The 21141-nt window shown below is 30.4% G+C and overlaps 4 protein-coding genes across 5 annotated transcripts; 1 reads left to right on the top strand and 3 right to left on the bottom strand.

The window, feature by feature from the left end:
- The first annotated feature begins 1327 nt into the window (after positions 1 to 1327).
- LOC111042863 (suppressor protein SRP40-like) lies at positions 1328 to 4973 on the top strand. The gene is made up of 3 exons (XM_022327571.1): positions 1328 to 2348; positions 4383 to 4654; positions 4857 to 4973. The coding sequence occupies exons 1-2, from the start codon at positions 2170 to 2172 to the stop codon at positions 4633 to 4635; spliced, it is 432 nt and encodes a 143-aa protein (XP_022183263.1). The 5' UTR covers positions 1328 to 2169; the 3' UTR covers positions 4636 to 4654; positions 4857 to 4973.
- LOC111042861 (zinc finger CCHC domain-containing protein 10-like) lies at positions 4840 to 6353 on the bottom strand. Its single transcript, XM_022327569.1, has 3 exons — positions 6322 to 6353; positions 6041 to 6205; positions 4840 to 5191 (listed from the first exon to the last, which is right to left on the bottom strand). Exons 1-3 carry the CDS (start codon positions 6351 to 6353, stop codon positions 4840 to 4842), a joined length of 549 nt encoding a protein of 182 aa, XP_022183261.1.
- A 4794-nt stretch (positions 6354 to 11147) lies between these two features.
- Positions 11148 to 12754, bottom strand: LOC111042862 (ubiquitin-like protein 7). Its single transcript, XM_022327570.1, has 3 exons — positions 12490 to 12754; positions 11752 to 12414; positions 11148 to 11679 (listed from the first exon to the last, which is right to left on the bottom strand). The coding sequence occupies exons 2-3, from the start codon at positions 12334 to 12336 to the stop codon at positions 11230 to 11232; spliced, it is 1035 nt and encodes a 344-aa protein (XP_022183262.1). The 5' UTR covers positions 12337 to 12414; positions 12490 to 12754; the 3' UTR covers positions 11148 to 11229.
- Positions 12755 to 14972: 2218 nt separating this feature from the next.
- On the bottom strand, positions 14973 to 21141 carry LOC111042880. Of its 2 annotated transcripts, XM_022327598.1 has the most exons (6): positions 21027 to 21141; positions 20889 to 20953; positions 20733 to 20825; positions 19688 to 19833; positions 19290 to 19586; positions 14973 to 15291 (listed from the first exon to the last, which is right to left on the bottom strand). In XM_022327598.1, the coding sequence occupies exons 3-6, from the start codon at positions 20763 to 20765 to the stop codon at positions 15069 to 15071; spliced, it is 699 nt and encodes a 232-aa protein (XP_022183290.1). In that variant the 5' UTR covers positions 20766 to 20825; positions 20889 to 20953; positions 21027 to 21141; the 3' UTR covers positions 14973 to 15068. The 2 variants fall into 2 exon arrangements, with proteins under 2 accessions (XP_022183290.1, XP_022183289.1); XM_022327597.1 differs by having other exon boundaries at positions 20733 to 20953.

Below are 21141 nucleotides of genomic sequence, written 5' to 3' on the forward strand. Positions count from 1 at the left end.
CCAGTAAGTTGAGAAACCGCATAAAACAATCTTGGAGAAAAAATAAATTTAATTAGGTTAAATTAGTAGTTATTCGAGTTTGTGCACCGGGCACGGTCAAATGACTGCAGAACTTGATAAATATATGATATTATGATTTATGATTGGGTGGCACATATTAATATGTTCGATTCGAGGCGAAAGAGTGTACCAATAAAGTATGGAAATATAGGTGTAATCGTGCGTACAATATTAGGTATAGTAGTTATAAAATATTATCTTCAACAAATCACAGTTGGAACTATAATAATTTACCAGTAAATTTAATTAAGCGTGTATTTATATGCACTCGTTTAAATATATTCGGCGAGAACCGATAATTATCGGATATAGGTTTTATTTTACACTCTGTAATAATCGATTCGGAAACATATTAATGCTTTAATAGGTAGGTAAGTAGGAACTATAGGTATATATAATATATGTAATATATATTATCCGACAAGTCTGCGAGTGGATTATCACGACTCGCCGAGGACTGCAACAGGTGCAGTTAACGTCACCCCGAGTCCCAGCTAAATGATATTATTTTACACTGTCGGTATTTATTATTGCGTTATATATTTAATAATATTTATAAATCGAAAAAAAGGATATACCTGTATAAAAAATATTATTATAATGTGTATACTTTCTTTTTTATTCGTATAGCTATACACTGTATAGTAAACAGTCGTGTTGGACGAAACGAGTTTTGTATATTTAATCCCAGAAATTGCATTTTTTATTTCACGCGTTGCACAACTTCTATAATTTATACGTATATGATATCTATATGATAGCAATATATTATCTATACTTGTGTACAAAATACCACCTCTACTAACAGCTATTTCCGAGAGAGTGCAGAGGGACCCACTCAAAGCGAATGCGGGAAAAAAAAACCCTGAAAAAAAGTCTCTTATTAAATAATTAAGTATTAAGTAAATTATTAAGCCCTACTACATATAGTAGTATTAAGATGAGTATTGCTGCAATCTGCACTCGGCGGCATTGTTTTTACATCATAATTTTTGTTTCAGGTTTCCGAAATATTTTTTGAACACCGTCAACTTACTTCCATTCTGGAAAATACGGAATAAATTAGTTAAATAGGTACTTGGATAAATTTAAAGTTTTTGAAAACTACAAATTCTCTTGAAATATAGATAATTTGGTACATATTTTTGGTTTTTAACTCTGGTGCCACGAGAGGGCGATGCCCCATCCCACCATGGCACCATATTTAATTACTAACACACATTAGCTTCTAAAAATCCAATAATGGTCAGCAATTTTGAGATTGAGTGATTTCCTATCCATTTCTATGTATTATTATTTATTATCTACGAATAGGTATGATAACTATATAAAATATTATATATAAATCGCTCCTCCTTATTAGAGTGACCGTGTGGCATGTATGCACAATCCCCTCCTCACTCCCATTTGGAAACGAGCCTAGTTTTTTTTATGCATTTAAAATTGTCAAATAAACAAGAAATTATGAAGTCGAGGTGTAAAAAAGACCATTTATACACGACAAGTTATGTCAAACAATTCTAAACGCACCTCATCCCCTCTTCCAGGCCTGCATGGCATATATTATGTTTCATGATTTCCGTTGTATACTCACACATTTATCATTATTATTATTATTATTATTAAAATTGTACATTATACGTTTTTTTTTTTGAAATTTTGCCCAAAAATCGACCCATGGTCGGGGTCGTGGTGGGGATACAGGGTTGGGATTCTAAATGTGTCGGATACTCTCGTCGCACCAGTGTTGATCGGCAACATCCTGATAAAAGCCAAAAGCCGTTTTAGTACAATAATATATATTACATAAGACAGACGGCCGCGTGTCGGCGACGGCGCGGCGCCTCATCGTCGTCGTCGTCGTCACTGTACTTAGTTGTACGACAGTAATCACAGTACAATACTATAATACTACATTTAAACAGATAAACTTTATAAATATAACAAGTCTTATGACGTAAGATCTTAATCTAATAATCGTGTACAAATAACGAACTATTAATTACAACAATTTATTATCATATTATTGTTATTATTATTATTATATTCGCATTACATATTATTATATTACAATATATATTGTACTACGGGTGGTCGCGCATCATCATCATGGATCAAGACGAACAGTGTCTGGCACCGCAGCTGTGCCTCCGTTGCCTGTCGTATGACCGCGACCGACATATCGCGGTCGTGTCCAACGCGGACGCGTGCACGTGCCCCGACGACGAGACGTGTCCTCACAACAAGAAGACCGCCGCTCTGCAGCTGTTGGTCCTCAGGAAAAAAAAGTTTGTTCCGCTTGTCTGAATGTAGATAATAGTGTAATCGTTTTACAACACTTTTTTCTCATACTATTCGTGTTTGATTTGACTTGATTTTCTTACGGACAAAATAAGTGAAGAACACTGCTGCAGGGCCTCATTTGAGGGGGAACAGGGGAGATCTATTTAGTACATATATTTAAAAATTTACAATAATACAGAATAATATTAAAATATCTTTAGTAACCTCAGTACCTAAGTACTTTTCCTAGCGGTTACTATTCCCATTAAATTTTTTTTATGTTTGTTATAAATGTTATAACTTTTAAGGCACTGAATCTGAAAGTGTTTGAAAAAAATCCACTCTTTTTTTACATTAAAAATTATACTAAAAACTGGAAAAAATGGGCTTTCAAAAATTGTTGTTGCGTCAATAAAAATATCAATAATAACATAATTTATGTAGATGTATTGTTTTGATCTGTTTTTTAGAAGTCGTAGATATGTATATTGTTTTACACTGAATATGATGGAACATTCATATTTTTGTCACCAGAACTTACATACTACATTTGAGGGGAGGGATTTTAATTATTCTTATAAATAAATAATTAAAAAAACTTAAATCAAAAAAACAGGAAAAAATTTTATTAGTTATAATTTTTATTGACAATACAATCAATATTCCTACGATCCAAATTACTTTTCTTTTATATGTTTAAATGTTTGCTCCTGAATATAATAATATTATATACATTTATATTATCGTCTTTCGTCCATAATATGTTTTTTTCTTATTCTTGCAATTTCATCCCTCATCCCTCATCATGATAAAAAAACATGTAGACTGTACGTATGTTTTCACGAAATTGCCAGCCCACGCTCTAGTTAAGGGAGACGCCAAAAATTTGAGAGAATTTGCCAGTCGGCTCTATCAGACCATCCGAAAAACTGACTTCGTGTATGGTGTACCCCCATATTAGATTTAAAAAAACGTGTCGACACATACTGTAAAATATGTATACATAATACAATATAATACAAGATATGAATGAAAAAATGTAACTTTACTAATCATAGTTCGTTGAAAAACTGGCACCTGCAGACTTATACAATTTAAAAGTAAGAACTTAATCTGGGTTTAGCTGTTCTCTTGTCAGTTTTTTTAAATTGAGTTATAAAGCAGTTACGTGCGTGTAAAATTTTAAAATTTTAAAATGCTTATATCTCGTTTTGAAATTAAATTTACGAAAAATATCTGACAAAAGAACACGGATAACATTCGTATCTTTAATGTTGATAATATAGGTAAATTTACTATAACATTAAAAACTAACAACAAAATGTGGTGGTTAAGACGGAGACAATACAGCATAATATTATTATGAGGCATTGTGTGGGCACCAATTAAGCTTAGGTGAATTGTGGATTAATCAAATCATTGTTTTTTGAATTGTTAACATTCCCAAAGAGGCAAAGAACCAATTTTAAAAACCTAGTTTATTTGCTCGCATATTCTGCAATAATATTGTCCTGTACTCTGTAGTATAACTACATATAAAGACAAACTTTCAAACGATTTCATCCTTTATTTTTAAATCGTCAAACAAAGGTTTTCGGGTTTTCAATTTTTTTTTAAATATAATTTGTACCTACAATAATATTTTAGAACTCATCATGTCCTATATGTTTATAACTATATTATAATACATTGAGTAGGTTTATAATATATATATATTCTATATACGTTATAGGTAGTCTTATAATATTACAGTGGAGTATATTGGCTAAAGCAAATGTGGCACATTCACCACCAATCAACGAAGTGTATATTATTTTTTATTTGATTTAATGATAATTAAAAAATAACCACTACACATCGCCCACACCTTAAATACACCACTGAACTTCAATAACTATACTACTACTGATCAACGTCCATATATATAATATACATGTATATTAATATATAATTATATCTATATGCATACAATTAACTAGATAATTGTTTTTCGTTATTTTTTTAACCAACGTGAGTTTCCTAAACCCATATTGCTGCAGGATAAGTTTGCAGCATCAGCAGACGTTATCGACGACGAACAACGAATCAAACAAGACCATTGGCTGTGGTGTGCAGGAATCGGACGGAGACGATGACGACGACTGCTCCTCTTCGTCGTCGTCGTCGTCGTCGTCGTCATCATCAAGTAGCACTTCGTCCTGCTCGTCCTGCAGCAGTGGCGACACCACTATGTCAGAATCCGAAGATGATAGGTCACAGATTATCGGCATGTCTGCGGATTCGTCGCAATAACATAGTTTTTTTTGTAATAGTTAAGTTTCGTTTCAAAAATATCATTTAATTTTTTTATCGTAATTATAAGTATAAAATATAGTAAAAAACATACTATATGCATAATAAACGGTGGTGCGTAGTGCGGACGAGCACAATAGCACATACCGTGCATAATGCATATACATACATCGCATTGTAAGGCTAGTTATAATAGTTTAAAGTTTATTTTTTCTTTCCAGATTTGCTTCTCTTCTTGCGGTTGTTGCTGCTGCTATTGCTACTGCTACTTTTACTGCCACCACTACTGCTGCTGCTACTGCTGCTGCTGCTGCTACTACTGCTACTGCTGCCACTATCAGTGTCGCTATCGTCACTGCTGCTGCTACTGCTGCTGCTGCTGCTACTACTGCTACTGCTGCCACTATCAGTGTCGCTATCGTCACTGCTGCTGCTACTGCTGCTGTCGCTGCTCGAAGAACCGTCACTGTCGCTTCCTGAGTCGGAAGAGTTTACATTTTTCTTTTTCCATTTGGCGTCTTTCAGTTTTTTCTTTGATTTCTCGTCTTTTGAGGACCTTCAAATAATGTCGTTATTCGATTAGACAATACATACAAAGAATCAGTCTTAAACAGACTAAGAATAGGCCACCCAAAGCTATGGTTTCTTAATGGCCAAAGAAGCCTCTCCAATATGTACCGCATGTGAAACCAAAATTACTATTAAGCATATTCTAATAAATCGTCTCAAATATGAAAACACAAGAAAAGAATGCAATTTACCAGACACCTCGTTGAAATCCTATGAACTCAAGCAGAATTGAACAACATTTTTTTTTTTTAAATCAGATTTATTCAAACTAATTTAGAAATATAATAAAGAAAAAATGTGTAATTAAAAAAAAATTAAACACACTTTACTCTAATAAGTAATAACCATTGTTGTTGAAGCAAAACGATGAATATAAAATAAAAAAATAAAAATAAAATACATACATATACCGCCATTGTCTAGGGGAAGATGAAGCCCTCCCCGAAATCTTACGAAAATTTAAAGATAAGCACATTTTAATTGTTCTGTAAACGTATTAAATAAACGTAATCATGTATAAAAATCATAACTTGTATAAATATTAAGAGTCTAAAATATATTATACGCCAATATCCATTACGGCATCAGCATATCAAACTTATGAGGACGTGAGGAATCCTAGTTAAGTGTATCCTAAATAACAAATTATCAGCCCCCCCCTCCAGAACGAAATCCTGACTACGCCCCATGATTTATCGATTGTTATTTGTTCGAAAATCAAAAACCACCACGATATTTGAATACGAATAAAATCACAAACGGTTTCTTCAATAAAATATACATCAGAACCATATCATATCGATACATAATTATAAAATTGTGTTAAACCACGTACTTGGATAAGAACTGATTGGCGGGCCTGTCCTTGTTCAAATTCCTTTTGAGTAACGTCGTGCGAGTAGGGCGGTCGGCAAATTTTCTCTTTCCTTTGCACTCGTAAGTCCAATGACCGAATTCCAGGCACTTTTGGCAGCGGACACCTTGGGGAGGTACATAGGTTCTACAAAGACGCGAAAATAAATTTGATTAATATTTATGTACAGCTGTCACAATGAATTTCAACGCAGTGTAGTTGTAGACAATATTATGCTGTAATATAACGGTAGGTATGCTTACGGTTTTTTTTTCGCAATATGAAGTGGTGCCATTATCCAATACGGAATATGGTGTTTAATCGATAAACGCGGTTAAACTCGAAAAATCTGCGAACAAACACATTTTCTTTTATAATTACATATTTTGAATACAACATAATAATTGTGTACATATACCTATATGCCGTGAGTCAACATTCGTTTTCGAAATGACGATAACGGCACCAAAAGGTTTACCTAGTGAAAATAGATACCTAACCTATACGTTTTGGTAAATATATACATTAAGCACAGCGCCACATTTAAATTCTGTGCAAGTACAATGAGTGTGAAGAGTTTTCCTTCGGTAGTTTTTGACAGAAACTCATCGGTGTGTTTTTAGAAAAAATGACAAATGTTAAATAATCTAACAGCAAACAACAACTGCAATAATAATATAGATTAAACTATTATGATTGACTCGTAACCAAAGACATGAAACACAAAAAAACCGTATATAAGAATCCCAAAGGGGACAACTACCCCCCTAATTAACCACCGCTTTAGCTAGAGCTATACACCTACAGTATACCTATCGTTATAGTTTTCGACATTTACTACACTTCATTCTTTCTTAAATATAATATTGAACAACTGCAATGTATTTTAATTGTTTGCATTATTAAACAGATTGTTTATAATTTCTGTCTATGCACCTGTCTAGGTAGTAGGTACAACAGGTAGTACATCCAGTTAATATGAATTATCAATCCGCATGGTTAAGAACGCGTATAACGATAACAGCGGTCCTCCACACGGAATCCTGTACAGTAATTATTATTATGATGATAAAGTAAATTCCGGGCATTTCGTTGACCGCAAAATTCTTCGTGGAAACTACTCATTCTAAACGTTTTCATCGCATACCTACGTCATAGTACGTGCATAGACATATCAACATTGCGGATAATCATATTCTGACCTAACTCCGCGGGGTCAGACGACAATAATAATATACGCTTTATAAAATATAATAATGTAGGTATACACAAAAAAAATGTACAACTGACTGTATACAATTAACAAATTAGATTATATTGTATATTACAGTGAACATACACATATTATTTTATATTATTATGATGTCTGCTGTTTGAGTGGAGACAATTTTGTTGTTTCTGGTTTATTCATATATATGTTATGCTAGGTCTATGAATAACGAATCTATAAAAGGTACCTAATATTGACAGAAAAATCACAGATTAAAATTATAACGTTTGTACCTGAAGGCTGAAGCTCTAGTCATAATATATCTATTATAAATCATAATAATATATTACCGAAATTCCGTAACGCTAGGTAGTTAAAACAGTTCTAATTTTTATAACAATTTCACAACTATCAAAAAATCAAAACATTTTTCTTCTTGAAATAACCCTTGTTGTATGCGGCAACATACATTTAGATCAATGAAGTAAATAAGCTGAGTCAACAAAATGTTAAATACATTTTAGACAACCAAACGGGGAGATATTCAGGGAGCCTCTCCGAAATCGTGGTACGGGCATGCACTACGTTAGGAAGACCTATTATTATATTTAATGTGTGCTTTATAATACAGTTCATTTTCATTGTTGTTCACACTTTCATAACACCAATTTTTAAATTAAGTAAACATTGATCAATTACGGCTGGTTAAGTTTCGGATTCATCTTGAAATTAGGTAATGATTACATTAGCAAATGAATAGCAAATTTAAATAAATAATGAAATATTATAGAAATTTGAGTTTTGACCATTTATTGGGTTGATTTGGTCTAAAATTGCAAAAAAACTAATTATAGGTACAAGTTAAAAATAAAAATTTAAGTGATGTTTAACTTAAAACTTGACTTAAATTTGTCTATATTGATGAGTTAAAAAAAATTAGTTTACCAGTTCAGTCGCGTGTAGGTGTTTAAGATTAAAAATCCATCTAAACTACGAACGCCACTTGACCGATTTTTTCATCTTACCGGCTATACCTACTTATAAAGTTATGACGGTTAACAGGTAAGTATAAAATACTACACTACACAGCAGTACTTATCCGTTCAAATACCAGAAAACAGACCTTTAATTTTTCAAATAATATGTTTGCTTAATATGGTCGTGGAAATTCATAGTATACCAAGTAGTAAGCCAATTTACATTATCAATTAAGATTAAAATTGTATGTAAGTAGTTAGAACATAAATACATATTTGGAAAGTCTTTATGCTCCATGGGCGGACTATAGTAGACCAACATTTTGCGGGGACGTAGGGCCCTTGTACCACTTCACTCATTAAAATCTTAAATACATAACTCATAAATATATTAATAATACCTAGACACCTAGTTAAATACATTGCATTCGTGTACAAGCTGCTCCTACGAGTCTTGTAATAATCTCCAATACAATAAAAGCTACACTGGAAAGAAATTTGAGACAAAATGCAATTTTTAGAAAATCAAATTCCGAATTATTAAAGATATAATTTTAAGGTAAATCCTACACTAATATCTACCTAAGCAAGTTTTCAAAAAATGTTAATAATGAAATATTATAGAAATTCCAGTTTTAACCATTTAGCTGACCCTCGGTTGCATAACAAATTAGTCAAAACCTGCATTTTTTTCTACTTTCACATATTATAATGAGTTTTTTTTAAATCAACGGTGTGTAGGTATACATATTTTCATTTCTCAAAACAAAAGACTATTATTTTCGTTATTTGGTTGACTAATTGTTTACAAAAACAAATCTCATGCTTGATATTACAATAACTGATATCAAGTTATAAATCAATACCGACACGCTTACCGTTGAAAGGTACATTCGTGTTTTTATAATTGTAGAAATATCAAATAGCTTAAAATCAATCTAAATATTTTGAAAATGTCATCGTAGTAAATAATAATACTATTATACACATAGTAACAAAAAATTTAGGTCCCGCCAAATAGTATTAATTGATTTAAAACCAAATACCCAACTAAAATCGTTATTTTTTCAATAAATATTTAATATGACAAATTATTGAACTTGAAAGGTCTATAGAAAAAAAAACGTTTGATTGCATTTTTGAGATTTTTAGGTTGCTGTAAGTAAAACCCTTAAAGAAACCTATTGTATTAAATGTCCAATCATCAATATTAGCTATATGTATCAGAAATTAAAAATTTCGTAATTTTGTCAACAATTTTACTTGACACATTTCAAAAAAAATGTTAAAATTATATTTTGGTTGCTACCATAATTATAATACTATTCTACTAATTTAATGTCCAATACCTATTTAGAGGGGGAGGGGCAGGAACTTTTTCTGGTCGAGTCAACGCCCGAATTTACATTTTACATTAAAAAGGGATAGAAAAATAGGTAGACACCTAACAAATATTGTGCATTATTAAAATGCATATTATAACTTCTATAACTATAATTTTTAGTTAGTTCTAACCGTTCTAGTGTTCTTCTAGTAGTTGGTTGGTATTCTCTTATAAGTTATAACAATAATATGTGATAAAAATATAAAATGTTATTATAATTAATATTAGGTAAGTAATATTACAGGCAAAAATTAGCTAAATCTAACAAATAAAACTTAATGTATTAAAATAAATTACTAATAGAATTATAAGTATAGTATGCGGAAATAATAGAAAAAGAGCCTAACATACAGTCTGCAATGTTCAGAATCGTTATTTGTGTGCAATAATTAATCATGGTATACATTAGAAGACAACTAAGACTTAACCAATAATAAGGTACATTTGAAAGAAGTAACTTGCCCAATTATTAAAATTGAATTTAGCTGTATGCCTGTATATGATAAATTGTATTATATTCATCATAATCTAAAATCTATACCACTATATTTAATACGTTGTGTAAGAACTTAACATAAATGTCCTATTTTTTATTTACTTACACCAATAACACTAGCACTACTGTACTAAATTAACACTTAAATATATAGAAAAAAAATACTGGTATTATATATTATAATATACATAAATTATAAATGATGTATAAATTTATAATTTATGTATAAATGATAAATGTTAGTTTTACCTGACAATTTTTATAATTATTATTAAGGGAAACAAAATACACAGACAGTGAAAAATAAAATGATAAACTATGTTACATACATCATAAATGTATGAACTTAAATGTATTTACAACTCAATTTGATATTTTTGATATTTATTAATTATGTTCAGTATAGATTTCTTATCGTCAATAACCCTGGTAAAATATGATCTTAAAAATTAAATTACTGCCACAATCATTTATTCAGTTAATGCACATAAAAATAAAGTTAGTACCTATTAAGTATATACAATATTTTGTTCATTTTTATTTTAAATATATAACTGTCTTTTCATTATTATTTGCTGAACCACTTGAAACATATGTATCTCTAATACACAAATTACATCAATATAAAACGATACTAAAATAGCATAATGCTCTATGAATACCTACAGCTATCGTTTATATATTTTTGTTTATCTTTATTTTCTGATAAATAATATAATAAATAAAACATCCCTTTAACATATTATGTAGATATTATATAAATAAATACAAAATAAAATTATTAATATAATAGTATAGGTAGTTCATGGTATCACACACAAAACACAGTAAACTTAGCTGGAAACATGTCTTATAAGTTGAATGAAAATTAATATTTTGTTTAAATTGTCCAAATATTAAATTAAATCATTACAAAGTTATGATATTTATACTTAAATTCAATAAGTAATAAATATGTAATTTAATAATATTTTATTTGTCTTTAAATATATGTTGACAAATTAAAGATAAAAATTGAATACAAGAATTATAACTAAATGTTAATTATTGCTTATTTATAAAACCATTATAATACAATATTATACATATCATTGTTTTATGATATTAAAATAGAGGGTTTGAATCATCTGTATCTAAAATATCAAAACCACTTAATACTAATTCAATAGCAGTTTCCAAGCTACCACCTCCTAGTCGCAATCCTTGAAGGTTTAAAGGTTCATTGTACAGACCCATTTCTCTCATTATTCCTAATTGATGTGTATAATCAACTGCTGGCGTAGTCGGTTGACTTTGTGTGGTATTTGGAGTCACAAGCACATTTCCTGTATTTGCAGTTGATGTACTTGCACCACTAGTGCTTGGCTGTGGTTGTTGAGTCGTTACATTTGCTATAGCTGTTGCCAACTGTGCGGCAGTGATGGCATAAGGTAAGTTTCTATTCAATGGTTGATTGTTAGTGTCCGATCCAGGGGATGAATCATCTAGATCTTCCATTTCATCATCACTGCCAGCAGACATAGATCTGGCCAACACATCTGATGCCAAGTGGTTCTAACACATAATGAAAAAACGTCCACATTAGTATAAATAAAAGCAGGCATTAAAGATGTTCAATAAAGTTACCTGCAAAGCTCTCTCATGAACAACTGCAGTCAATTGAAATGCAGCCATTGCCAAACCTTTATGATTGTCCGCAAGGCGTTTCACCGCATCAATATCATTGAGTTTGACTAAAAGCTCAGGATGTTGAAGAAGAGTAATTCCTACAGGATCTTCTCTTAGTTCAGGAATATGCAAGATTATCTCATTTATCAGTTTTGTCTTGCTAATTTTCATCAATGCACATTTGTATGAACAATTCAATGAGAGTGAACGTAAAGCTACACCCACTTTCACGAGTCCTGGACCATCCCATTCCCCACATTTTGGAAATTCTCTAGTATCGATCTTCATTTTTTTGAATAAATGCACAGTAGCTCCGTTCATAACATCGTACATATAAATAGGAGAATGGTCTTCCATAATATTTCCACAATAAACCAATATAAAATTATCTTTCTTCAGAGTGTCATCCTTTTCATACATTTTGTTTCTCAATATGCTGACGGGCGATTGCAGATCTATGTACACCGAAAAAGTGTGCATAGTCATAGTACCCAAACATAACTTTATGTTAATCAAGGAAATCTCTGACTCTTCACTTATCATGTTTCCAGCTAAGATACCACAGACAACACAGTAGGGTACAACCGACGATGACGCCGAATGTATTTTACAAATGTGAACCTAGTATAGTTTAATTTCGTGTGTAATATCAACATTTAAAGATATATTATATACCTTAGTATAATAGATACGTACCTTATTATTGGTGGCTTATAACTACGGAGAATATCTTACAAAAAACCGTTGAGCTTAATATGTAATCGATTTTAATGAAGAAACAGAAAGATTGAACAAATAATAACTGTAAACTCGATAGGTGAAAAAAAAATACTTATGTATATTTTGTAAAATTTCAAATAAATGAAATTATTTGGAAATATAATAATAAATGCTTTATATCACCGAACACAGAAGTTAAAACATAAGACACCGTTTCTGATAGGAGTTATTAGTATTTTAATAATAATAATAAATAATAATGAATAATGATACGCACATTTTATTATTTCAACAACGTTTGTTCATTTCGTTGGCCCATCGTTCGTTTTATCTTGCGGTATAAGGTATAAGGTTAACTCCCTCCCGACATCAACCTTACCATCAGTGGGACACTGGGACCAAAGAGCTTCTACAAAGCGTATTTTTTATCATAACCACGATGTAGTCACTACCACCACGGTCGTGAACTGGGTCTGTCTATACCACAGATATATAAAAATGATAAAATATACAAATGATTTAAATTAACAGTACAAAACTGTAAACAGTATTAATTAATTTAAATATATATACCTATATAGTGTAATTAAAATTGTCTTTCGATAAAAATGTTGGTCAATTGTACTTACTAAAAAAAAAATATAAATAATAATATCAGGATAAAACGCTCGTGATATTGAAGAAAGTGCAGTTGCACATGTTCTTTCAATATTATCCTTTAACATAGATGACACAATCTTAATATTAGAAAATCCATTATTCACCAAACGGGAAATTTCTTTTAATATTTAACTATCAATAGGTAGATCTAAAAGAGATGTTCCTATAGCATGATTGTGTACGGAAGGAAGTGACAGAGGTATTAAATATTTTTCTTTAGCATTTATTTGTAAATTTTCTAATTTTAACTCGTTTTTAGACTTTTTTATCATCTGTAAATTACAAAGTTATATTTACCTGTGTTTTATACTTTTATCATTTAAACTAATATTAAAATAATTTTTAAATAGGCTAAATTCTTTAAATTAGTAAACTATTTTGGGTTTTCATGTACCTGTTTTATAGATCTCCAATTAGTTGATGAGCTTCCTTGAATAGTGTAATCAGGGAAATATAAAAATTTCACAGCTACCATAGTTGCTGGACAGTTATTTTTTTGTGCTTTTAAGAGAAAATCTTTTTTTAACACAAGTAGGATGATCATTCAATAAATGTCAAAAAAGTTAAAAAAATAAAATATGTAAGTAAGTTATTTGATTTTAGAAATGTATGGAAATGGTGTTATTACATGTGTTTTTTTGTTTTTGATAGAATTAAAAAAAAAATAATTCTTATCTTATATACGTATTTAATTAATTAACTAATTTTTTTTTTAATTATTTGTAAATATCGTTTATATTTTATTTTTCAGAAAATACATAAAATCCATAAAATCTTTCGGAAGTGAAGTTAATTTGTTTTCTAATACAAAGATAAAGATTTATTTATTTTTTTAATTTTAATTATTTATTTTTAAATAAATATTTTTGCTAAATTTAAGTTTTTTAGATGCAGTCCCCGTCACCATCGACGCCTGGACAGAGCGACACCCTGTCGGAACTGCTTCTCACGCTCAGCCTCCTCTTTCTTAGACATCACGTCCATCCCGAATTTGGCCACCACCTCCCAATTTACCGGACTCTCTAGCATCCTGGAGACCAGTCCGCCTGGATCGAAGGGACCAATCGCCTCGACGAAAAAATGACTCCCGAAAAAAATTCCAATTGAAAATTTGCAAATTATTTTGTAGTTAAAAATGTATTAAATGTTCAATTTGTATAACTAATAAGTATTGAAAATAACCGTTCGAAGCAAATAATTCATACTGTGAACAAAAAATTTGATAAATGTATAAACACAGTTTTTATTTATAGACATTTTATATTCAAATTTGGACGAAATTAGAATATATCTAATCAGAAAATAATGATTTGGAACAGTTGGTATTAGCTAGTTTTTTAAAAATATTGTTTATGATAAGCACTTGAATTATTATATTTTATACACGCAATGTCATTTTAAAATGCAATTTTTTCGGAATAAAAGAATTTAACCTACTGTAGTTCTAATGTCTAATAATTAAATAAATTACTTTAATCGCAATACCATAATATACCTATACTTCGCAATATTTTAGGCTGACAGCTTCGCTCAGAATCATTTTTTCGCATATCTACCGGCTACCATGTTCTTATATTTTTGAATCCATTGAATTTAACACATTCAATACAGTAACTTCTCTAACCTAACATACAATAAAGCTTTACTCACACGGCCCCTTTTATTTATTATCACACAATATGTGAAGACACATATTATTTGTGTAAGTACTAAGTAGTATATTTCTATGATATAATTAGGTATTTTAGGGAAGGATTATTATAATTAGTCGGCAATGAAAGAAAAACATATTTTTTATACTTTTTGAGTAGAATATTATATTGTACATTATGCATACCAGTGGTAGTAACTGCAATTATATCACAGAACAATATGTTAATGTCCTATATTTTTTTTTATTCATTTACAATGATAACACATAAAGTGCATATAAATTTATTCTGTTTTGGGCTTTGCATAGTCGTGGTGATCGGCATTTGTGTAGTCGTAGTGTAGGGCATGATGGTAGTTGTCGTTGGCGGCCAGGGTGTCGATACATTCGTAGATTCGGCTGTGAAATGCAGCCACACTGCAGTCATATTTGTCGTACTCTGGTGCCTTGTATGTGGAATTTCAGTTCTGTTTTGTTCACACAAACATCACAATATAATTTTTTTACACATAATATTCTATAGATATTGTCGAAATATTATATAAACTATACCATGATGATATATACGCTTTGATCTTATCAAGTAAGCCCAAGTAACTTGGATATTAATACATCATAATTTATTCTCCAAGACAAATGAATTACTTATTAGTAATTATACTACTTTTAGGTTATTTTTTCCTGCCGCAGTAAACCAGTAACTACTGCGTAACCCTTGCGGGTGTCACATGAACATCGATGGTCACTACCCTGAGAGTGATATCAAAACAATTTTTTTTAATTTGTTCACAAAAGAAGGACTTGGATTATAATATAATCCTAATAATTGCATGTACTCAATGGATAATTTTATAAAAATTATCATGATTTATTGACCAACAATAAAATAATTATTTTGGAGATATTACAAAGTACAAACAATCCTTATAAATGCAGGCAAAGACCATGAAAAAGTAAATAAAAAGTTTATACAGCCAACTGGAATTCAGGGGCGGCTCCAGGGGGGGCCTAGGGGCCGCCCCCCCAAGCCCGTATTTATAAAAAAATTATATTGTTAACAAAAAATGCATATTATAATATTGTCATAATATGGACTATAATAAGCCATAGAGCCTACGACGGTGTATACGATGTACCCGCTGGTTGCTATCTATTCTTACGAAGAACCAATAAGGCTATAAATAAACTATATTAATATAAAATATACTATGGTATGATACTATGATATTATTATTTTATTATGTTCAAAACATGAATGTTGAATTATTGCGTAGCACATATTTCTGTATGGATAAAATAAATATTCTAGATCAAATAGATAATATTATTGATATTTTCGCAAATTTAAAAAATAGACGTCTTGAATTTGTGTTGTAAAAATTGTTGTTTTCTTTTTGTTATAAGATTTTGTGAAATTATAACTTGCCCCCCCCCCCTAACCTTGGCTCTGGAGCCGCCCCTGCTGGGATTTTACACATTTTTCGATGTCACCATTATTCAATATTTAGATTATTAGAACAGTAGTTTTTTTAAAAAGAAATTATGTTTTTATTATTTTTTATGAGAACGTCAATTAGCTGTACGAGACGTGAATACTGGTTTAAAAACTTAATGTAAGTACAAATGGAGTATGGACAATATAAATAATAATAGAGGATTATAATATTATATAATATATATATTTTTCATTTAATGAAAGACATTTATATTTTGGCATTTTAATATTTTAATGCGATGGACTGGAGATAAAATAAAATTAAAAGTGTAAATACGGCTGTCGATGTAAGACTGTTTCACAGTTACAAAGAAGAAATGTCGTATCGTTTAAGATACAATTTATGCTATAATGCATTGTATGTACAATGTACATATATTGTACAAATATGTACCTATAGAACAATTTTTTTTTTTTTTTTTAAATAGCGTTTATTGAAAAATTTACAATCTATACAAGTTATGTACAATGAGTAAATTGGAGGGAGGAATGACAATGATGGGGCAGTGAAGGGAAGCTCACAGTTGAGCTACCTTTTAATGAGTCTTAAATCTAGTTGATTAAATGTAAAAGTATTTTAGATAAGGTCTCTGGACCAATTTCTGTTGAGTCGACGGGTGGGGTTGCCGGGAAGATGTTTTGAGCGAAGATTGGATATTAATTTGTTTGGGTGGCCAAGCATTTTGCAGTGAAGTCTTGAGTAGAATGTAATTGCTGTTTGGTTGATGGATTGAACTTTGAGATCTTGATGTAAAGAGGCATTTGTAACAATTTTATCTTCTTTATCCATCATTATTTAACGATGTACATTGTACGCATATCGACATATCTATATTTTATACCTTATTTTTGGTTTAGATTTGACACGCGCATGTCATTTTTCCGGTTTATGCAAGGTTGACTTGCTTGGGACTTACAAAATCGTTCCGTTTCCGCGTTATGAAGGTTCCGTTTTATTGAGATTGAGCGTCTATATAAAACTATAGGAACGTGCCGGGACCATAGAAAAATTCCGTATTGGATGGTTTTCCGTATTATTCAGGGTCCGCTTTAGACAGTTTTCACTGTATAAAAATGGATCCAAATATGTATAAAAATTCATCAATTGAGAACGGCTGGGTTGATTTTCTTCAAATTTTTTTTTAATTGTTCGTAATTGCCAGTTTTTACGAAAAAAACGCTTTTTTTAAAAAAATTTTTCGATGATTTATTTTTTGAATTCCGGAATGTTTTTTCGAATTAAAAAAGCAACAGCAAGCTTTAGCTTATACAATTGCATATGACATAATTAATCGTTAAAATGGGGCCCCCGGCCAACACCAAAAAAATGGATCAACACGGAGAAATACGTTTATTGAAATTAAATGATAATTTTAAATTATTTTAATATTGAATATTAGGTATTAACTATTGATATTATGTTTCACTATATATTATAAAATAAAGCTTAAATTTTGTAAAGTGATAATTTTCGCATCGTTTTTATTCCGTTCGATTTTATTTATAGCCGTCATATTCTCTTTACATAGAACGCAATAGTCGATAGTAAAGATAACATTTAGGTTTTATCTATATGAAATATGGTTATTCGATTATTACAACTTCGTTTTCCATTTTCTGTAAAAATTTTTTTTTTACTAATCTATCAAGACACAATCTTGGATGGTTTAGATTCACAATTGGACCCGATAGGTCCGACCCGGGGAGTTGCTCAAACGGAGATTTTAAGATTTACGAAGAAAATATTTGTTTATATGCAGACATACGGTTGGTATTGGTTATAGGAGAAATATAAATATATTTAGTAGAAATGGTTATTTTTGTTGTTTATTTGTTGCCTGCAGTGGTTTATCGGGCAGATCAGGTATAAGCATGCATACAATTGAATTTTCGCACATTGCCTACCAAGGTGGCTGAGTTGCACTTTAGCCGCTCATCGGCGTGTCCGCAATCAAAATAAATATAAAACATATTATTTCAATAATACAAAAACAGGTAGGCATAATATACTGCTCGCATTATCACCATCGAGTCTCATATAGAGTTGACATTTTTAACGGGCAACAGAGTGCACGGGATCAGTTAGTAACTTATAATTATGTTCACGCATATTTTTTTTTCATAATTTATAGTTATTTTAACACGTGTATTATTAATAATTTTCAAGAGAAATTACGAAAAATTATTATTTGTACATAATACACATCATTTTGAAAGCGACCAATTTCATACGACTAGACTGTTCTTAATTTTTTATTGTTATCTATCGTTTCTAAGTAAATTTTTCTTTTGATTGACAACGCATACATTTTTAAACTCATATTCTGAAGCAGAATATTATTTAGAGTATTTTTATCTATAAAAACCAAATTTCGAACAACTAGGTATAATATTTAGTCCAAAATTCGATTTTTATATAATATCAAAGTGCTCCAGAAAATATTCTGCTTTCAACTTTTTAACTAAGAAATAAAAATGAATATTTTTATCAATAAACAATAATTGAAAAAATTAAAAATGGCGAAATGTTTTTTAACGACTTAAAATGAAGTAAAATAATATTTTCAAAAACATAAATAGTTTTTGAAATAATAAATGTCTTTCGTTAAATAGATCAACTGGTACCTATATCGATATTATACTAATAATGAGAAAAAATAAGTTCTATCGGCACAAGACACTCCTTAAATGGTACAAGAAATCTAAGTAGGTATTTTAATTTTCAAATATGATCAATATTATAAGTAGGTATAGACTAAGTAGGTACCTATAGAAATACATTTACTTCAAAATTTGTATTTAAATAAATTATACCAAAGGAAAAAATGGTAGTGAGCATACTTGGTGAATCGTCCTGTTTACGTGAATAAACATTAACATAAATATAATATACACGAACGCAAATTATAAAATATATCGTATTAATATTATTATGCGTATTATACACGGAAAAAAATTTTGTTCACTCACGTGACTAAATCGCTGAACGAGTTAGTGGTAAGTTCTTCCCCGAAAGATTGCTTTGTCCTCATCGACATGGCTTTAATTTTACTTTTCGCAGAAGTCAAAGCTTCTAACAATGATTGCAACTGATCGTATGCGAGGTCCACCTGTTTAGACCAATTATTGTAATCGTAGTTCTTTGTCTTATCATCGTTAATTACACCGATAATAACAGGTGGCGTATCCGAAGCCGTGGCCGAAATATTTTCCTCAATTTTCTGGTCGAGAGTTTTCAGCTGTCTGGGTTCACCAACTATATACGGTCTAATAATTTTGAATATTGAACAAATTAAAATAAATATCGACATTTTTCGTATTTACATGGGTAGGCGAGTGACTGATAAAAAAACGACGTCTCCACTTACAGGATGTTGTTATAAGAATAAGAGGCATAATATGGTTTGATGGTCGTGTGTGAATTCAACCTGTATTGGTCCAGCACTACTGCCGTGCTCATGTGTGGTGCAGTCGACGCTGGACTGCATCTGAGTACCACGTACAACGCACAGATCTAAAAGGAATTTTTACAATAAAAAATACTGCTAACAAGAGCGAAGAAGTGGGTGAACAGTAAGTCAAGTGCCTATATATTTAGAGAGTTATTTAGATTAATTACAATACTGTGGTACTATATATATTATATTATTATATGAATATTAGTTTTGAGGGCGTTTCACATAGTTTATGACTATATGATAATAATAGGTTTAGGGATCTGTACTTTTAATTATAAGAAGAGTACTAAATATACATTATTGTAGGGTTAAAAAAATGTAAACTAGCACTCATTTTCTTTACACACAAATATTTTATAAAACTTCAATAACAATTATTATATTGTAATATTCGTAGGTTAGTTGAAACAGTTATATGTATACCTGTATTTAAAAGTTATAAAATACTAATTATACTAAATAGGTGCTTAGATCATTTTTAAAACACGAGTTCTAAAATAAATTTAAAATAAATAAATAGCTATCAAAATGTCCATTAAATAAAACTATTTCTTTTAAAATTTTTCATTCAGCCAGATATGTGGCAAAGCAAAAAAAGATATATAATATATTAATAGGTACTTATTTTACTATAAAAACTATTTGAACTTAAAAGCTCACAAAATACGCATTCAAACGTCACAATACTTTCGAGGACTTATACCTAATTAATTCCATTATAAAATTATTATATATTTCTGCAGGATGTGTCTAACCGGTGTATGACATAATCATCTTAAGTTGATGAAAAAACGGGTGCTTTTTTAGGAAGACTTGCTCCTTCCCATCGGCCATCTCAAGGGTACCTTTTCTGCTTGAATAAATGATAGTTTTTGGACATTTTCCGTCACTATTAGCCATTAGGTATCAGCTGTGGTAGGGTAAATATTATGATAAAAACAAGAATGCACCTCACCTGGGAGAACGTTACGGCAGCCGTCGACTTCATGTTTTCGTTATAAATCGTAAAAACTGACTGAAAATTCGTTGAAATACACTAAAACTCCTTCTACAAATAATAATAATGGAATTAAAAGATTTTACTTCCGAAAACGAAAATGTATATTATTACAGATACACCTCCCAAACGTATACAGGTGCGTTCTACTCGACGGCTAGGTAGGTACCTATTAAATTCTTAAAATATCAAATCATTATAATAATTATTTTGTTGACAAATAATAATAATAATAATAATAATGTAATATACAGTGTGTTAATTAATTGGAACATCAGTTATTTATAGTTTTCAGCGTATATATTGCGAATATTTCTGCAAAAAATTTTAATGGCCTTCTTTTCACCACGATATGTCATACATCAAT

The sequence above is a fragment of the Myzus persicae genome, unplaced genomic scaffold, assembly GCF_001856785.1.
Source record: "Myzus persicae strain clone G006 unplaced genomic scaffold, MPER_G0061.0, whole genome shotgun sequence".
Taxonomy (NCBI): domain Eukaryota; kingdom Metazoa; phylum Arthropoda; class Insecta; order Hemiptera; family Aphididae; genus Myzus; species Myzus persicae.